We start from the raw sequence: 21,595 nt of genomic DNA on the forward strand, positions 1-21,595 counted from the left end.
CAGTCTTTCTGTCTCTCTTTCAAAGAAGGCCCTTGTTGCACATTCGAAAAAAAGCAATCACAAACCAACACTATACAGTAAACAACATAACACCAAGGGGGTTCATACGTCTTCAGGTTCATAATATCCAGGGCAGTCACACTGACTTCACCAAGCGGTCACAATCATCATAATCTCTTTATCAATGAAAGAGACTGATAGAAGCTCAAAAAAGACAATAAGAGATGCAGAACGGAGAGGTAGCTGCATGTGACTGGCACTGTGTGCAATCTGAACCCCAAGTCATCTAATTTATCTTCAAAATGTTTCCAGATTTCCTAGAAGTGTCTAATCTGAGATGTGTGACTATGCTGGAAGAATGAACTAATATGAAGACCATTAAACTTTTAAGGTTAAACCTCTGCACAATCAGGCCTTATAATGCGTTTCTGATGATAAAAAGCAGGGGTGAAAAAATAAACTGCAATAGAGAGCTGGATTCTAAGAAAATAGAGCCGGCATTATAATTAATAATCCTATTCGAGAATTGTACAGGATTGATTACTGTGTGATTATGAAGGTAATGTGTTAAATGGGATAAAGTAGCATGAACAAAATTAAAATGGAATCTTTCAAAATGTTGTTTTAAATCACAAAGGTAGATGGCTGATTCCATGTTTTTTTTGTATTTCATGCTTTGGTGTAATGATAGTAAAAATAAATACATACATAAATAATAATGTTATTTTCATGATTATCTTCTATTTTCATCAACTTATTTTAGAGTTTATAAAGGCCAGTTTGCGTCACATGATATTTTCATAGACCTCTTCAATGAAAATTCAAAATTTCTATCTCGGTACTGTGCATAAGCCACTTCTCACCTTTTCATTTATTTGCCAAAACAATGGGAAAAGGTATGGGGATTTGTTGAAAGATACAGTATATAAGGTAAAAACAGAGTTTGTACAACTCTAACAACCTTGATCAAAGATAAATATATGACAACCTTCATTCATTCATTCATTCATTCTTCGACACAGTCTGAACCGCTTTGACAAGCTTTCTTGTAATTTCTTTAAGCACTCATTGGCAACAGTTTTCCAGGCTTCATGAAGTTCAAAGCTCCACTTTAGATGTCTGCTGCCATTTGTTTGGTTTTCTGTCAAGATGATCCCACACTGTTTCAACAATATTGATGTCAAGTTTCTGAGGACGATTCATCATTCTATAAGATTAGATTAGATTAGATTCAACTTTAGTGTCATTGCACAAAGTACAGGTACTGAGACAACGAAATGCAGTTAGCATCCAACCAGAAGTGCAAAACAGCAGTTAAAGTGCAGGGAGGAAGCTTTTCCTGAACCTGCTAGTCCGGGAACGGAGCACCCTGTAGCGCCCCCCAGAGGGGAGGAGGTCAAACAGCCAAACTGTGATTTTCTCTCCAGTTCTTGAGTCAATTGGCAGTTTTCTTTCCATAAGAATGGCTTCTTGACAACCATCCTCTCAAGGAGAATACTTCTGAAGACACTATGATGAACAGAAGATTAATCAACTGAAGGCTCAGGTGCATCTACCAGGTCCTGTGTCAGGTCTTTGCTAGATTTTATCTTTTTCTTATCTATCATCTTCAGATACTGTTCATTTGCTGTAGACAGATTTTTCATCCCTACACTTCTTTTGTTCTCCTCTTGTCCAGTTTCAACCATTTTTGAGGACATACTGTACACCATGCTGAGATATGTCAAGTTTTTTAATTAACTCTAAGGCAGATTCGGAAATGATTCTGTCTACTAATGTAAAAGAAGTGTTTTCATACCATTAAACTTAAGTTGAAAAAAAAACAGTACTCACTTTCACAATTTTTAATACTGTAGCTTTAATTTGTCTTTTCAGTTTTCCAGCACTGCAGGCTCTCCAGCTTTTGTTTTAGAAGACTTTGGTAAAATAATTTATTTGCCATTTTGCATTGTATTGTTAATTAAAGTTGGTAGAATTATAAAATCATATGTAAGGTGCAAACTAATGGAATCATAAATTAAATTAAAAATTCATATTCTGTATGTTTCTACAGTTAACACATTGCATTCAGACTATTGAAAAAAATGCATGTGTCACTGAAACATGTTTGTGCTACAGAAATAAGCACAACAGTAAGAAAGGTTGATGAAAGACTGCAAAGCTTTTAACCCCAATTTAAGTAGTTAAACATTAAGACATAGCAGAGAAACAAAAGGTGAGAGAAGAGACAACCTTTACCAAATCTATAGCTAATGGAGAGAGTTTTAAAAGGATAGGTAAAAGTGAGCCACAGTGATACAAGCCTGAAAATGTGATTTCATCCTATTTGCTAATCCTGAGGTGCAAATGTTTCCAAGATGCTAGGCCACAGCTTTTGACCTCCTCGGAGAGATGCTTCTGCGAGGCTAAAAAAAGCCATTAACAGGTGAAAAGAAGCATAGAGGCCTCAGAGCTCTGCTCGCACTACTGTACCACAGCTGAGTGGAGCGTTACACTGATATTATTGCTTTTCTCTTGCAGGGAGGGAGAAAAATTATTTCCATTTCAATTTCTACAGTATTATTTCAGCTGTCAATCAAACAACTTTTGTTAGGACCCATATAACTATTGAAGAAATATTTCAAACAAGATTGTGAAGACATTTCCAGAGTTTTGGCGCTGATTTTCTCTGTGGAATGACTGAAGTGTGGGTAGAGGAGGAAAAGTTCTATAAAACTAATTCCACTAGATTACTGCATTAAGGGAATATATCATTACTTTGATGTGTCCCACAGTGAATATCCTACACTGAAATCTTTTATCACCACTGTCAATAAGAATAAGATAGGTTAGTGAGAATATAATAAGAATAAGAATATATCCCATCATATGCAGTGAAAAACCTCTTCTCTTTCACATCCCAGCTGTGAGATCCTTCCGGATACAAACAAGGTAACTAGGGCTGGGAATTCTCTCCACAGGAGGATCATGAATAGTGTATAACCACTCCTGCTGTTGTATGGTGGTAAGTAAAGTAACTGTGCTGTGGAGAACTGCGAACAGACATAGTTGAGATATCAACTATCGAGACAATTTTCCATCTCATTGCCTCAGTTTTGATTTAAATTAAATATAGTGAAGGATACTTTTCAAACTGAAACCGATACCCTTTAGTTAAGGACCACAAACAGATTAAATGTTTAAATGATTAAATGGTTTTAATGCAAAAATGTTTCAAATATATTTAAAAAATATTCAGATGTTTTGGTGTTGCCCCAAACTGTCATGAGGTGACAGCCAAAACACAGGTAGGACTCAATTGCAGGAATTGACAACCCCCACCACCACCACCCACACACCCTCCCCCCTCAATGGCTGGCAACCCCCAGGCAAGCCAGAAGACTCACCCTGTCTGGAACAGAGGGAGTCAGTGATGAGAGAAGGATCCAGGATGTGCAACCAAGGAACCCAGGAACCATTCTGGGCCATATCCCTCCCAGTCGACGAGGTATTGCTGGCCCCTTCCACGACGACAGACATCTGGAATTCGGTGGACAGTGTAGGCCAGCGAGTTGTCGACCAGCCGGGGGGGGAGGAGGTGGTGGAGCCGGAGGGCACAAACAACTGGTGGAAACAGGCTTGACTTGGGAGACGTGGAAGGTGGGATGGATACGGAGAGAAGGAGGTAAGTTGAGTCTTACTGCTGTGGGACTGATAACAGCCTGGATCTTGAATGGACCGATGAAGCGGGGTGAGAGTTTCCTGGTGGAAGCCTTTAATGGCACGTCCTTTGTGTTGAGTCAAACCTTCTGGCCAGTATTGGGGTATCTGGGTGTATTGGGGTGTTGGTGATCTATGGCGATCAGCTTGGTTTAGATCGGCGGTCCGTAGAAGGGCTTCACGGACGGTAACCCAGGTTTGTTGTACTCGTTGTCGATGGTGCTGAACTGAAGGGACATCCAAATCCCTCTCCAACTCGGGGAACAAAGGTGGCTGGTAGCCAAGAGAACACTCGAAAGGTGAAAGACTGGTGGCTGCAGAGGTAAGGGAATTGTGTGCATATTCCACCCAAGGTAACTGCTGGCTCCACGTAGAGGGATCTTTGGTGGTGACGCACCTGATAGCTGCCTCCAGCTCCTGGTTAAGGCGCTCAGTCTACCCGTTAGTTTGAGGGTGCTAACCAGAGCTTAAGGAGACTTTGGCCCCAAGGGAAGAGCAGAACACCTTCCAGATGCTGGAAATTAACTGTGGTCCGCGGTCTGAGACCACTTCGGTGGGAATGCCATGGAGTCTGAAGACGTGTTTTACCAGGAGGTCAGCAGTCTCCAACGCAGAAGGGAGTTTCTTGAAAGGGACAAAATGGGCTGCTTTAGAGAAACGATCCATGATGGAAAGGACTGCTGTGCGACCTTGGGATGGTGGAAGTCCCGTAACAAAATCCAAAGCGATGTGAGACCAGGGTCTCATGGGAGTGACTAATGGTTGTAGTAAGTCGGCGGGTGGACGATTGTTACTCTTGCTTCATGCACAGATGGAGCAGGCTGAAACGTATTCTCGAACGTCGCTATCCATGGACAGCCACCAGAAGTACCTCTTAAGGAAGGTCAGGGTGCGCTGGGCGCCTGGGTGGCAAGTGAACTTGGCCGTATGAGCCCAGTGGATAGCTGATGACCTTGCAGAAGATGGGACGTATCGGCGATCAGGAGGCCTGGTACCAGGGTCAGGGTCGTTGTTCAGTCCGCGTTGGATTTGGTCCTCTACGGTTCAGGTAACACCTAAAACGCAGATGCTCGGCAGGATAGTGTCGGGGGTGTCCGGAAAGCTAGTGGAGTACAGGGTGCCTGGTCGATAAGTAATGGAGAAGTTGAACCGCCCGAAGAATAACGCCCAGCGTCTACTGGTGGGCGTAATATTTTGGGGCAAACTGAACAGGAGGAAATTAAGTGACTAGGTGAACCACAGTAAAGGCATTCTTTATTGCGCATGCATCTAAATCTTTCCTGGGGCGTTAGGCGGGTTCGTCCTAATTGCATGGGCTCTGTAGCGTCGTGTTGGTGGTAGGTCGAGAGTCAACCGGACGAGAGAACTGCGGAAGCGGTGGAAGATAAGTCTCGAGAGAGCTGTGCTTGCGCAAAGGCTTATGGGAGTTTGAGTCCCTTTCCCTCCTACGCTCTCAGATCCAATTGTCGACCCTGATGACTAATGATGCTAATTCCTTGAAAGACGATGGTTCATCACGGAACGCTAGCTGGTCCTTAATTTGATCGTTGAGTGAATTCAAAAGGATACCTCTTAAGGTATCGGAACCCCATCCGGTCTCAGCAGCGAGAATACGAAATTCGCGACACGAGGGTGTTGGTCCTGGAGAAGGCCAAAGCCCAAGCTAAGGCTTTGTCTTTCAGAAGGCCAATCACGAAAGAGATCTTTGCTGAATCTGAGGGAAAGGAGCGAGGAGACTGAGTCATGGCAAGAGTACACTGAAGGAGGAAACCCTCACACCCCCCAACGTCACCAGCATTGGAGTCTGGAGTTGGAAAAGTAATGTTCCGGAACTGAGGCTCAGTCGGAGGTGTGGGGGGCACCGGGACTTGAGGTGGCACAGGTGGGTTTTTGTCAGCAAGAGACACTGTGGAGAGAGTAGACAGATCATCATTCATTTTCACCATCATTCCAAAAACTTGGTCCAAACATTGGCAACAGTACTCTTGTTGGTCATTTAGTGATCAAAGAGCCTTATCATGCTCTCCCAAGAGCCGTCCCTGGTTTGATAAGGCTGAATGAAATTAATCCGCTGAGTCCATGTTTGGCCATATCGTAATGTCATGGGGTAACAGCCAAAACACAGGTAGGACCCAATTGCAGGATTTAAATGGATAAAATATCTTATTTTGACAGAAGTGGGATCTTGACGAGCAGTGTGGAGTGGGGAACACTGGAGAAAACAGGTAAGCACAAGACTTCAGCATGAGAGTCCAAGTGGGTAAATGTTCCAAAATATTATTACGAGGTTGCTTTACTGTGATCTGATGGAAACTTGGCTGGAGGGAGAGGTAGTGACTGACTGGCTGGAGAATGTTTTCCAGAGTTCAGGCGGGTGAGCAGGCAGGTGGTGAAGTAGATCCAGGTAAGGCCGAAAAGTAGGGGAGATGTGAAGGGAAGCCAGGGGATCTGTCAGACTTGGAAGGAACAAGGCTGGGATGAGGCTGGAACGAGGAGACAAGGTAAGTGCAAATATACTTTTCCTTGATAATCAAACACTCTGGTGAGAGCTAGTCAAGTTACCACAAAGATGGCAAAACGATCTGGCGTAGACTGGTGCTCCTGCTGCTCCTTAAGAAGGGCTCTTGATGATGGTAGCTGTCCAACAGGTGTGCCAGCAGGCAGCCACCAGACTCGCCCAGGTAACTGGGGAAACCTGCTCACCCAGCCTGAAATTCAATACACACCTCCAAACCAAGTCAGATCATGACACAAACTGGCGACTTGTTTGAGTGTTTTCCATATGATAAGCACTTGGGCACGCGGGGCTCTTTGTCCCTGCACTTGGCTCATACTGGGCGGCCAGTGTGGCCCTGGTCCATTGCCCCTGGTTCCCTGGACCCTTTGCTCCATGGTTGTGGGTGCTCTACCTGGGGCCTTCCCCTGCTGTCCTCTGGGCTGGAGCGTGGTTTTCCTGTGATGGGCTGCCTGGTTTCTCTCTTCCATGCTCCATGGGGACTGCTGGTTGCCCGGGTCTGGGGGCCCTTCATGTCTGCTTCTGATCTCTGGAGTTGGGGGTGGTAATTCATGTAAAATCTTTGCCATATATTTTGCACGCACATTCGCACACACAAACACAGTTGCCATGTCACTTTGTGGCTTTTCAGTGACCATACTTAAGTTTTCATATGCTTGTTGCTGGTGATGTTGCTGTTTGTTTATTTATTTATTTTTGTTAGTGTTTTCCTTCATTCATCTTTTTGCAAATGCTCCCAATGGTCCTGCTCGCATCCGTGGTGTGTTTTCTTTTCCTCCAAAGATGCAGCAGCTGGTTGTCTGTATTCTGGTTCTATCTTCTTTACTTGACCCTCACTCTCCCTCTTTCTTTCATTCCGCATTTCAATTAAAATGTAAAAAATTATTAATATAAATTACAAATTATTAAATATATATATATTTATATGTACAATGGTGCTGGAAACTATGATGATAACACTAGCCCTGTGGGCTTTGGTTTTGCAGATGCCTGTGACTCGGACTACAGTAAAAAAAATTAAAATTTGATAAGCAAAGCCCACGGCAACGTCATACCTCGAAATCCATTCTATGTCATCCCTCCACATACTAACCTATCTGTTGCAACAAATAAGGCTTAAACTTTTCAACCCTGCTAGTCAGGTGACATGTCTTGCTTGGCTGTAAGTTTACCTGTCCCTCCCCATCACATATCCACTGGATAATGGAGGTTCTTTATCATCTTAAAACTGAAAAGCTCAAATTCTCACTTTCAGTCATTTCCATGTTATTCCAGCACACATGAAACCCCTTTCTGAAATTTGACAACAACTAGTAACAGTCGTAGTAGTAGTACAATTAGTTTATCCCAAGACCTGTAAGAGAATGAAGCTTTCATCCTGCCATGCAGAGGCTGTTCTTCTCATATATATACATACATTTCAGTAGATAAAATACTTTTTTTCTCATTAATCTCATTAATGATTTCAGCAGCCTCAACGTCTCTTTCAAAAATGTCATTCAAGTGTGTTATATCGGGGAGGTGTTACTATATTGTGAATTTATGTATCATAACTGTCAGTTGCAAACTTGTTTTTGTTCATTATTCAAAGCTACTGGTCACTCTTTATTTTATTTATTTTTTAAATTTGTAAATGGACTTGTACTTGTATAACGCTTTTCTAGTCTAACTGACCACTCAAAGCGCTTCACTACATGCCGCATTCACTGCATTTTCTAATCATTCATACACATTCATACCCCAGTGATACACTGGGAGGCAACGTGGGGTTCAGTGTCTTGCCCAAGGACTCTTCGACATGTAGCCTGGGGAAGCCAGAGTCGAACCACCGACCTTCCAATTGGTGGATGACTGCTCTTCCTCCTGAGCTACAGCCGCCCCAAGTCTCTTTGTGAAACTTTGTGAGTCTCTGATGTGAAACTGCAAAGTTTAACACAATGGATCAATGCAGCTATCACAAGTTATGTCATGAAAAAGAGTTCCACACACAGTAGACTTGAGAAACCCACAGTCTGTCCTGTAGGTCCAGAATTCCAGCAGTGATGCAGGCCGTGCTGAGATGACTTGTCCAACCTCTCTACTGTTTTTATAGGTGAGATACATTTTGTGCAACAACAGTGGACAACAGTCGGTCCTCAGCTTTGACTCTGAGTCATGCGAGAAATCTCACTTCTGGGATAAAAATTGTTGTGGAATTGAAAATCAGTCCTCAGAGGTTATCAATAACATATGATTAGCAACCCAACACTTGCCTTTTAGTGTTTACACTCAAGCTGACCTTACAAAGGGACAGTTTTCAACACCATCAGAGCTTGACGATGAGGAAAGGCTAGAAAATTGATGAGGGAAATAATATTTATACTGTCCTGAAACTACCAAGGTATCAGACAGAAGTGGGAGACTAAACTAAACAAACGGTCATCTTGACCTAACCCACATAATGTGAATGAATACTATTTTCTTTAAGTGTTGATGATAACTGATGTCTGATTTTATGACCTCTGATGTGACCATAAGTGATTTTGATTGACAGTTTATTATTAAGGAACTAGATGTAGTCATTTGTGGAAAATGAAAATCACCTTTTGAATATAAATATGATTTAAAATGTTCTTATTAATTATCAACCAAACAATACTCTATATAAGAGCATACAGTTTGAAAAAAAGGTTGGCACACAGCAACACAACAAGATGGAACAGGTTAAAGGAACAGTGAGTCTCTGTCAATCAATCATACGAAAAAGTATCAACTGAGAGGAAAGGATGAAGAGATCTTGTCAGAATGAGAAAATAAAACTATTGCCAGCGGCAAGGTGGCCCAGTGCTATCTTAAATATGTAATAAGCTCTGACTAAAAGATCAAGCACACTGTGTTTAAAGTGTATGCAGTATAATCTGTATTCTGTGGGAAACTTCCACCCATCAAAGTGCTGCATGCTGTGCTGAGGCTTACCTGGAACAAAGCTCCCCTGCACCACCTCCTTGTACGCCCACCATCCCTCATGAATTTTTGGTGGATTTTGTTGAGCTGAGAGGTGAGAAGAGACGCAGAAACAAGGACATCAGCTGTTTATAACTGACATTTAGACAAGAAAGCAAAATCACTGTCTTGGAGTTTTCAAACATTCTCAGACTAAAATGTTCTGTTTTCTATTCTCTTATTTTCCAATCACCCTATTAATTTTCAAGACACTAAACTCAGCAGGAAACTTCAGTAAATTAATGGCCTTGTAGCATTCATAGTGAATTCAACCGCTTGTTTCAGTCCAACTGAACACACACAAGCAAACACATGCTTGCAGACTGTGGGATGCGATGACTTCCTAGGCATTATGGAAATACATTATGTAATGTATGAGCTGTAAAAGAAATCCCCAGATTAGAGCAGGGTGATCGAGTGTAATTGAGGTGAGTAAAGGTCTCGCTACAAACAGGGAGATTTGACCGAGAATCACCAACTGAGACTTTGGGATATTGCTTTTTATACCTCCTCTGCTTCTCCTGGCCACCACCCAAACACCCCTCACCAAACACAAAAAAGTGGGGTTTAATCGCAGGTCCAGAAGCTGCCCTGCATGCTTTCTTTTAATGGAGGGTGAGTTGACTGAACAACCCTACTCCCTCTGCTCTCGACTCCAAACAGCCTAGCTGCAGTAACACTGGAGAACCGGTTCAATTACAGTGGGGCGGGCTGGCTGGACATGGTCCAAAAAAGGCTATTTTCACAATCTCCTCAGGCACAAAGTGAAATATGGGTGGTGAAGTTTGCTTCCAATGAAAAACAAAATGTTGTTCTTTATCAATTTCTTTCTTAATGTGATAAACTAATTTTTTTTAATGGTAAATTAACTTAAGCTGTATCAGGATTGGAGGGGATCTAATTAAGTTTTGCAGCAGTAAAACTTAAGCAGTAGTGTTAACTATAACTTTCCAAACTATATCAGGCAGGCTGGCCCCATGCCCATCACTCCTGGCAAGACAATAGCTTATCAAAAACACAAGATAATTTATTAATTTTCTACAACGATATGTAAGTTTTACAAAAAAAGAGTAGTAAGAGTTCCTTTTTTTAACCACTTCAGACACCTGACTGTACAATACTTTGGAATGTCATAGTTACTATGTTGATTTGCTTGTGATCTGTCCACAACACTTTTTTGAAAACAAACTGTCCATTTGTATTAGAAAAGCATTTTCTACATACCATAAGAAATATTCTTTTACCTCATACAGCAATCTTGAAGCTTTATAACAGATGACCCACAAACTTAGCAATTGAGGAAAACCCAAATGTAACATGCCGAACCTAAAGAAAAGTAGCATTACAATAACTTTGCAACAGTGAAATTAATATAGCAAATATCATTTGTAACAGTATGTGCTCAAAAGCTGCCACATCCACAAGTTACAACCTTGTAAACTGAAAAATATGTGGAACAAGGGCAGAAACTGCAATTTAATGCTTAGTTAACAGCTATCTTAGTTCGCCCCTGCTGTTCGCCACAGTGTTCCAGAGCTCCTCAGACGAAAACAAAAGTAGCTGTTGCAGATTTTCAGTTACCAAAGTACCACTTCCTAACTGTGCAGCTAACAGCAATAGCTTTGTTAGTAACAGCACAAAACATTGCACTTTCATAATTATTCCAAAAAACATGCCAATATTTCTTTCTGAACCTATTATTCAGAAAGACACATCAAATTTTAAATGGAGTAGGTTGGATCAGTGTTCTGACTGAGATGGTTATATAAGCCATTTTTATTCTGACTGTACTGTAATTCTTCACATTAGAGTCAGTGCGAAGGCACCACATGATACAGAATGCGAGAGTTACTAATAATACAGGTTCATTGAAGATTAGTTTATCTTTGATAATAGGTTTACATCCAAAATGTCTACATCCAAAATAACTGGATTACAAACTGCAACCAATTACACTGCTTCAGCTGAAAAAAAGAAATAGTTTGGTTGTAATGACTTGCCCAGATACACATCACTGACTAACCTTATTGGCAATTTTTTTCTCCTCTCCTGAGTTTTATTACAAAACTTCATTCAGCTGTTGCCATTAAACTCTGCAGCTGCAACACCCAGCTGCACAACATGCCAGGACAGTTAAATATGTTATACTACGTCTACAAAATGTGCTTATATCTACCTTAGAAAACAATAAATGTAGTTGTAATGGTGCAACACTTTATCAGCCACAGACTGTTCTCATCATGTTAAAACTAATGAGTGGTCAAAGAGAACAATGGTACACAGTGTTAGCTGTGTGATTTTGTTTGGGTGTGTGGTAGTAATACCAAGTAAGAACCTTTGGGATACTCGCCTCTGTAAGTAATAATATAAAAGAGCTTTGAAAGCCTGTGGACATGATCCTCTTATAAGCTCCTGACAAACACACAGATGCTGTTTCTCCCTTACTCACACTTTGCATGTGCACTGTAATGGTCTATAAAAATACAGCTGAAGTGGTTTAGTTTTCACTCCCTTTGCTATGCCAGTCTAATTAAAGTGGACATTTTATCACAATCAGTTTGAGAAAAAAAGCTGCTGGGATTGTGAAATGATAAATTCTGTGAGACAAATTGGGCCCTTCACGATCCCTGTGGGAAAGCAGAGCTGTTACAGCATATGAACAGTGGCCCTAATTACAACTACATATATTAGGAGAGAATATGAAATTGAAAAATGACATCTTGTGTCCAAATATGTTGGAAAAAAATAGAGACTGTGAATGCAAATTAGTATTATCTGTCACAATTTACGTTCCGTTTCATGTCTTGTCTCGTCATTTCCTGTTTTATTTTGAAATATTAACTTCCCTCTCCATTCAGATATCTTGCCCTTCCTCCCGTGTCAAGCGTCTGATTGTCTTCCCTGATTCCCAAAGTGTTTCCACCTGTTCCCCTTGGTCACTCATGTGTTCAAATAGTCTGCGTCTCTCTTGTCTTGTGCCAGTATGTTGTCTCTTTCCATGAGCCTCATGACTAGCCTCTTGATCCATAGTTTTCATAGATTTCACAGCCATAGATTCCTTGAAGCTGCAGTGAGCGATCCTCCTGCAGAGCTATCTTGTTTGTAATTTATTCCTAGCCATAGTTTATTTATTTATCCCGGTAAGTTTCACAGCCTTGTTTTGTTCCTCCGTTTTTGGAGTGTTTTCTGTTGTATCCTTTCATATTCATCTCCATTAGCGGAGCTTTTGTGTTTGTTAAAGGTTAATGTTCATAGTTCCTCCGCTAGTGGAGCAATTTTGTGTGTTGGTTCTTGAAAGACATTTGTGCCGTCGTTAAAGGTGTGCCTATAGTCAATTGTTAAGTTTCATAGTGCCTCTGTTTTCAAGAGAGCTTCTTTTTGTTTAAGTCCGCCTCAGCGAGAGAGCGTGAGTTTATTTCGTAATCTTTAATAGCCTTTGTTTTCCTCCCAGAGTGGAGAGGGTTTTTGTTTATAAAATTTCATTGCTGCACTCTCCTCCACCACAGTTAGTGAGGAGAGCGTTCTTAGGAGTTTCACAGCCATTTCCTTTGCCCTGTGAGGAGATCCTCATCCTGCCTTGCCTTGCATTGCTGTGTTTATTAACAATCATCTTTGCATCTGAACCGACCCTGCATTTGTGTCCTGTATCCTGAGGCCGTGACATTATCAATAAAAAAGTTATATTAATTTGCTGTCACAGTAAACATTCATGATGGAGCAAAACTGATATAACTGGGTTACAAATTCTAACAAAAAATAATTTCACACTTTCTTAATGATTTAAATAATGTTTTCAAAAAGGAAAAAAGTCATTATATTGATTGTTATATTAGTTCTATCTATTGCTTTATTCATTAATATTGATTTACAAATCTATGCCTATACCTAAACCTATATTTATCTTTTTTTCCCCCTAATTTAGTGCCAACTTCACCATTTAAAATTGTGTTTTGTTGTGTATATGAATACTCCACCTTATAATATATTAGTTATATATGTCTGTAACCCTGGCTTATGAAACATATATGTCCAGTTTGTAACAATGATTTGCCAGTTGGTAAATGCTTGTATGTGAAAAAAATAGGAAAATAAAAGTAACAATGTTGGGTTTATGAGAACAGAATTTAGAATGTAACTATAAATTGTAATATAAATATATTTTAATACTGATAATAATAAAAAACAAAACAATTAATTTGGAAAATTTAGAATATGTCATTATTGGCACTAAATCCTGCAGACTGCCACTGATGGTCCATACGAATTTGAAGAGAAAAGATAAGCCTCAATACCATCCTGCGATTCAACTGAATAAAGTGAGAGAAGAAGCAAAGCAAAGCAGCACAAAAAGCACTGTCCCATTTCTCACACTGTCTGGCTATGGCTTAAAACACATTTCCTGACATCAGCAAAAAGAAAATGCCTCCACCTATAAACGGAAATGCAGACGAGAAGGTGTAGGAGGAAAGCTTGATGGATCCCTGTTTCCCATTTTACCTCGACCCTGAGAATGTACATTGTTTAAAATGTCAGGTGTTTTTATGAAGTGGAAGATGACTGTATACTGCTTAGTGTGTTCACACATCCCACTTGTATGGCAGATGGAAATCACACCTTCGACGAGGGAAGTTAAATGTTTGCAGTAAAACTAATTACCCAAAATCTGTATTGTTCTTTTTTAGTTTTTTAATCTATTGCGCCTTATGTATGGGTTAAGTACAGAAATGGACCCCATAATTGAGGGTGCGCTTTATAATCAGGTGAGCCTTATAGTGCGTAAAATACGGTAGGTTGAGTTACATGTTCGATAAAATTTATACAATTTAGCATACTTAAAAATTCTGAGGCAAATTAGTCTGATTGATTGTTAATGTGTAAATTAAAATCACCTAAAATGTTAATTCTGTTAAAATTGGCATGGATGATTGAGAGCAGCTCTGAGAAATCTGAGCAAAAAGTTGGACATCTTTTTGGTGGTCTGTAAACAGTCAAACATCAGATCTGTGGACTGTTAAAAACAAGACAGTGATATTCAAAAGATGTATATTCCTCAAACGTAATTTTTTTAACATTGAATGCTGCTGAGATGATGGTTGCTGTGCCTCCTCCTCTTTTACCCATCCGCGATGAAAATGAAAACTTGTAGTTTGGTGGTGAGGCTTCTAGGAGTGTAGCTGGTCCATCTGAGCTAAGCTAAGTCTCTGTTAAAAACATGCAGTCAATATTGATATATAAAATCAGGTCATTAATAATAAATGTCTTGTTTAAAAGCGACCTGACGTTTAAAAGGGCCATGTTCAGAGTTCTGTTATGAGGTGGATGAGTAGTTGGTCTGAGTAGCTGCACCGGTTTAAGATTATGAAAATGAACTCCAGAGGTCCTTCTCCAGAATTGTCTTCTGGTGATGATAACCGGGATGGACAGGGCAGGGCTTGGTGTGTCCTTGCATTGACTGCAGGGGGTACTGTTTGGTGACATGGGAAATAATGATGACAGAGGGGGAATATCAGTGGCATGTGTTGTGACCTTGTGCATAACCAGGGATGTACCATGCATGTATTGAAACAGTGTGGAAGATGTTTGCAGCGAGAGCCTGGGTGCCCTGTCTACTGAGGTGAACTCCATCTCTGTAAAAAAAATAGTGCACGTTCCCAAAAGAGATTAAAATTGTAAATAAAAACTGTGTTGTGGGAGGAGCAGACTGACTGTTGCCAGGTATTAAAAGAAAGCAGCCTGCTAAAACGTCCAATGCCTCTGTGGTAGGTGGGAATCACTCCGGAGATAAAAACGGATTTATTGCAGTCCTTAAGAAGGTTAAAAAGAAAAAAATCTCACACTCACAATCCGCCATGTCTATTCAAAATATGAATGTATGCATTGCAAATATATATGGTCCAAATGTGGATGACTCCTCATTTTTTCACTCCTTTTTCACTTCACTCTCTGATCACTCAGATAACACACTCATCATAGGAGGGGACTTTAACATGGTATTAGACTCAGGAGTAGACAGACTCAGTACTTCAGGAAGTCAGCGGAACTGGCAGTCCACGAATATTGTTAAACAGTATATGAAAGATTTTGGTCTTTGTGATGCTTGGCGCTCCCATCACCCCACTCTCAGAGAATACACCTTCTTCTCACCGGTACACCACTCATATTCAAGAATAGATTATTTCTTAGTTAGCAGTTCCTTGATGAGGGATATTTCAGACACCAAAATCCACCCCATCACTATCAGTGATCACGCTCCAGTTTCTATCACACTGAAGAATAACAGAGTTACACCACCAGCTAGGAATTGGAGATTTAATACATCATTACTAAAAGACCCTGATTTTATTAATTATTTCAAAAGGGAATGGTCTGTATATTTAGAAAATAATGACCTGCCAGGAATGTCAGCTTGTACTCTCTGGGAAGCCGGAAAAGCAGTTATGAGAGGCAAAATAATCTCTTTTTCATCAAATAAGAAAAAGAGGGAAAGTTCAAGGATATCAGATTTAGAACTCAGGATTAAATCATTAGAAATTGTCTACAGTACCTCCAAAGAGGAACACATACTGAATGAACTAAGAAAAGCTAAACTTGAATTAAACAAAATTATTGATAAACAAACACAGTTTCTGATACAAAGTCTTCGCTTGGAGAACTTTGAGCACGGCAATAAATCTGGAAGGTTCCTAGCTAACCAACTAAAGAGAAACAAAGAGAAAACAACAATCACTTCTGTTAAAGACTCAAAAGGAAATGTCACCCATGACCCCGATGTAATCAACAATGCTTTTAGGGACTTCTATAAAACCTTATATTCATCACAAAATGATCCATCAGACAGTAACATAGATCAGTTTCTTAGTAATATCAACCTTCCAAAATTACAAACCGAACAGGCAATGGCTCTGGATTCACCACTTTCAATAGGAGAACTCCATGAAGCCCTTCAACATATGCCTAGTAACAAAGCCCCAGGTCCAGATGGTTTTCCAGCAGAGTTCTACAAAGAATTTTGGACTGTTTTGGCACCTGCATTTCACAAAATGGTATTACAAGTTAAGCAGAATGGCAGAGTATCCCCACACATGAACTCTGCCAACATTATCTTGCTACAGAAACAAGGAAAAGACCCCACACTTCCATCCAGCTACCGCCCAATATCTCTAATAAATGCAGACCTCAAAATAATTTGTAAAGCCCTTGCCAAAAGAATGGAAAAAATAACTCCACTTATAATACATCCTGACCAGACAGGTTTTATAAAGGCTAGACACTCATCCACTAACACTCGCAGGCTAATTAATCTCATAGACTATTCTACCATCAACAACCTGGAAACCACAATAGTCTCTCTAGATGCAGAAAAAGCATTTGATCGAGTGAACTGGAAATTTTTATTCGCAGCATTAAACAAATTTGGGTTTGGGTCAGACTTCATCAACTGGATAAGGATATTATATAGCTCCCCAAATGCGTGTGTCAGGACAAATGATCAAACCTCTCCAAGCTTCAGTCTGCAGAGAGGTACAAGACAGGGTTGCCCACTTTCTCCCTCACTTTTTGCTATTTTCATCGAACCTTTAGCAGCTGATATCAGACAAGATAGAAATATTAAAGGCATCCAACCCCAAAATATTGAGCATAAAATAAGTCTTTATGCTGATGATGTTTTACTTTTCCTTCAGAACTCTCAAACGTCTCTCACTCACACGATCACACTCATAAATAAATTCTCAGCACTTTCTGACTACTCTATCAATTGGTCTAAGACCACAGTTCTGCCCATTAACTGTAGAGTCCAGAATATACCTGCGATCACTTTACAGTCAGGAAATATTAGATTAGGCATAAACATTTCCTCCAGGCTCTCAGAGCTAACAAAGCTAAATTATGTGCAATTATTAAAGACAGTAGAGGACGATCTCTCTCGTTGGAAGTCCTTACCTATATCACTTATGGGGAGAGTTACAACCATTAAAATGATGATACTACCAAAAGTTAATTATTTGTTCTCAATGATCCCCATAAAACCATCTGCTACTTGGTTTAAGTCACTAGATTCATGCATCTCCAAATTTCTGTGGAAAAACAAACCACCACCATTAGTTTAAAAACCCTACAGAAGACCAAGGACTGTGGTGGATTAGATTTACCTAATTTTCAGCACTATTCACTTACAGTATATATAAAAATGGTTTAAACCTAGCCCAATAGATGAACCATGGATAAATATAGAACAAGCATTGTGTGATAATCTGGAAATCTCTGACCTGCCACTTATTAGTCAAAACGTAAAAAATCACAAATGTTTCAAAAGCATTAACATCAGCACCTCTCTGACAGCCTGGTGGGAATTTCTTAAAATAACAAAGTCTTCAATTGTCCCATGTAAGCTTACACCCATCTGGAACAATCCTGACATACTGCAAAACAAAAAAATGCTAAACTTTACTCTGTGGAAGATCAAAGGAATCAAACATCTGGAACATATAATCCAAAATGGAAATTTTATTTCATTTGATGAGCTCATATCACAACACGATAGGCACGATAGGCAACAATAAATTCCTAGAATATCAACAACTTAAGTCTATAATAACAAAGAAATATATCCTCCACCAACCAGACATACAACTACCGACTAGGTTAGCAGAATTTCTAAGCATCTGCACCCCAAAACTACTATCAAAAATATATAAATTATTGTCTAAGATAGATGACACAATGTCTCTTCCATCCTCAAAATGGGAGGCAGATTTATCCATCAGTTCTAGTCATAGCTTCTGGCCACAAATATGTTTGAACACCTTCAGAATGACTCAGAATTCTAATTTACAGCACATACAATACAAAATTCTTCATAGAACACACTATACAGGACAAAGGATGTTCAGGATGAGTCTAACACACTCAAACATCTGCTCAAATTGCACAGATAACACACCTGATGATTATGCACACGCTTTGTGGTTTTGTGCGCCTGTCCAGAAGTTCTGGCTTGAAGTCTGTGAGGACCTATCAACATGGCTAAAGTGTAGCATCCCTGCATGCCCCACACTGTGCATACTGGGTGACTTAGACAACATCAACATGGAAATTAACTCAGCACACATGGTTCTCACAGTGTTATGTATCGCAAAGAAAACTATTCTCATGAACTGGAAAGCGAAGAACAATCTGTGTATTAACCAGTTTAGAAATTTTCTTTTAGATTATATTAGCATGGAAACAATGTCTGCCTCCTCAAAACATCAATTGGCTGAATTTCATTCTCTCTGGTCCCCTCTGATTAGCTTTATCACATAGTGGTGGTGGTGGGTTGCTGTCCCGTCGCTCCGGGTGGTTGGGTGTGTGCTGGGGGGGGCTGTGTGGCTTCGGGCGTCTGGTGGTCTCTCGGGTCGTGGGGACCGGGTTGGTCATTGCTGGGGGGGACTGTGTGTCGGGCTTGGAGGGCAGTTTTGGGGGCTGTCTTGCGGTGTGGGGCGGGGTCCATTAGGGGCCTTGGGGTGGTGGCTGCTGGCTCTATGCCGGGTGGCCGGGCCCCTCTGGCGTGGGTGGTGGTGCTGGGCCTGGGCCCTGGTGGCTGGGCGCTGCCTTGCGCCCGGGGGGGGGCCCTGCCTGTGCCTAGGGGGGCTGGGTTGCCCTGGACGCGCCACAGTATGGGTGGGTTGGTGCAGGTGGTCCTGGTGCCGGGCTTGTTGCTCTGGGACCTCCAAGGTGTCCGCAGATGGTTGTTTTTTTTTCAGGGTGTTGGGGCGTGCGGTGGGGGGGGGGGGGCGCTTTTCCCCTGGTGGGGGGGGGCCTGGGTGATGGTGGGTCTCAGGCCCGGGCTGTTGCGACTGGTGTGACCGGTTGGTTTGTTTGTTTGTTTTTTGTTGTTGTTTGTTTGTTTTTTGTAGAGGTCCTCCGGGGTGGGGTTGGGTTGGGTTGAGTGGGGTGGGGCGGGATGGGTACCTTCTGGGGGTACAGTAGCTCCCGGAATATGGTCGCTGCAGGCCCCGAGCCTGGTGGACATCAGGCCCTCCTGCCCTGTGTTGGCTCCCAGGTAGCGGGGATGCCTATTGCAGCCAGTCCCTGGCTGACCTCTCTGGGGGACAGTAGCTCCCCCGGTGTATATCCCCATACCCCTCTCCCTTCTGGCTCCTGTACACAGCACACACTCACACATGAAGGGTTTTGGGGGCGTGTGTGTTCGGTGGGGTGTAGTGGATGAGGCCACGTAGGTGGTCCCCTTTGGTTGCACTCTGCAGTTCCCCGTCCCTGTTTTAATTACACCTTAGACATTACTACTTATCAAACACACTCACACACACACATTAGGTCTTGTGGGGTGGTTGCACTGAGTGGCATCTGGTGGGCGGGGCTCTTTGGGTATGTAGGCTGCCCAGAGGGCCGCGCTCCCAGTTCTACAAGTTTGGCTGCCCCTCAATTTCAATTTTAATTGCTCACTATTAGAAAATATTGAAGAGCCAGAAGGGTGAAGGGAGGGGTCTTCTTCCCACACCCCTGCTTCCTGGTTGCTGCTCGGGGGGCCAAGGGGCCAAGAGGATTAATTAATTGTTCTGCTGGTTCGGCGTCTGTGGTGGCTGGGGGGCTGCTGGCCCCCTGGTGTGCCCGCTACACTACACCCCAGCGGAGTCGAGGGAGGGAGGACGTCTGGATGTATGGGACGTGAAAGTGTGTGTGGTAATGATTGGGCCTGGATCTGGGACTTGCTGTCGCCTGGCCTGCCTGTGCTTCTCCCGATGGGGGGGCGGCGTTGCCTCTCCCCGCTGCTCGCAATTTCACCCACCTGTGGGCACGTCTTGACTCCCAGGGCACTTGGCCAGGGGCGCTGGGGCAGGCGCTGACCCACTGTGTGGCTGTCTGGGGCGCTTGGCCCTCCTGGGTATTGGGTGGGGCCTCTGCCGGGGGTTTGGGGGCGCTCGGGCTCCTGGGGCCCGGGTCCAGTGCACGGCCCGTGTCTGGGCGGCTGGGGCCTGGCGGGGTCGGTGGGCTGTTGCCCCTGGCTCCCGGAGGGCCTCTGCCCTATGCTTATGGGGGCTCTGTCCGGGGGCTTCCTCTGCAGTCTTCTGGGTGGATGCGTGGTTGCCCCTGCGGTGGGCTTCCTGGGTTCTGTGCTCTGTGGGGGCTGCTGGTGGCCTGGGTCTTGTGGCCCTCTCTGCCTGCTTCTGATTGCTTGGGGGGGCTGTGGATTGTGGCCCTGTACGCTTATACACTCATAACTAAGCACGGTTATCATGTAGGTCCTGTGCCATGGGTGTTGCATGTTCTCACACACACACACACATTTATTAGCCCAGTAGCATGGTCGCTAAGCAGTTGATGTATTATCATGTCGTCTCAGGTCATCTATATTCACAGTTGTGTTGTATGCGATTGCCGCTTCTTGTGCTTGTTTTTGTTTGTTTGTGTTTGTTTTTTCTCTGCTTGTCTGCTTTCAGGTGCTCCTGGTGGCGCTAAGGCTGGATTCCCCTCAGAGGCCATGGATTGTTGTCTGTTTTGTTTTTTACAGGTGTAGCAGCTGGTTGTCTGGTTTTTGTTTCTATTTTTGTTCTGTTTCCTCTTCTTCTTTCCTTGTCCCCCGGTCCGGTTCAGTTCTATTACATACTCATATATTGTAAACAGAAATAAATAAATGGGCATCAAAGGGAGCTTTACATTTATAAAACTTCCCTTGGCATTCAGACTACAATTCTGCTGCCATAATGCTGAACAGGACAAGGGGGGGAAAAAAAAAAAACAATCCGCCATGTTGTTTGTACCAATGTGTACAACAAGGTTCTTGGCATGTGGGTGTTTACTCACAAGAGCTGGAATCTTCTGGATGATGTCCCGAACCTTGGCCCCAGGGTAGCAGTGTGTGGCGGAGGTCCTGGATTTAACATGCCTAACAATGAAGTCACAATGGAGGCTCGTCAGGCTGTGATGGGGAGGCTGCAGAAGTGGACTATGAGGAGCCGGTGGAGGGGGCGTGTCGCTGAGAGTCTGCTCTCTTCAGTTTGGAGATGGTTCTTTGCAGGACAGGGGGTGAAGTGCATGATACCGGGACGAGAGGAGCAGGTGAGGCGCCGGTTGACAGGCGACTTGACAGCGAAGGCTGCAGGCGGTGACACCCGGTCAGGCACCGAAGACGATGGGGGGGTTTCTATGACCCCAAAGCAGAGGAAACTCCTTCTCCTCCAGGATGGCAAAAGTGTGGTGAGATCCTGAGGCGAGTGCAGACGAGAAAGGAGCTTCCCACCATGGTTAACTCTGCCAGCTGTGGTCCACGGCTCCCTCCGGTTTGGTGTGGAGCTGGTCAGGGATTTGGGCTTCCCTCCCAGCTTGGTCCAGTGCTCCATGGACTGGGCAGTATCAGCAGCGTCCAGGCACGGGAAAGTCGAGTCCAGCTCGTTAAGC

General features: G+C 42.7%; 1 protein-coding gene across 1 annotated transcript in view; it reads right to left on the reverse strand.

Annotated features, from left to right (window-relative positions):
• Positions 1-21,595, reverse strand: part of ca10a (carbonic anhydrase Xa) — a 352,613-nt gene that overhangs the window by 286,565 nt on the left and 44,453 nt on the right. Inside the window, exon 2 of the mRNA XM_072373770.1 lies at positions 9,170-9,244. Coding sequence (XP_072229871.1) covers positions 9,170-9,244 — 75 coding nt within the window. The remainder of the gene's footprint in view (positions 1-9,169; positions 9,245-21,595) is intronic.

Source organism: Leuresthes tenuis, unplaced genomic scaffold (genome assembly GCF_036924035.1).
Source record: "Leuresthes tenuis unplaced genomic scaffold, fLeuTen1.0.hap1 SCAF_20, whole genome shotgun sequence".
Lineage (NCBI taxonomy): Eukaryota > Metazoa > Chordata > Actinopteri > Atheriniformes > Atherinopsidae > Leuresthes > Leuresthes tenuis.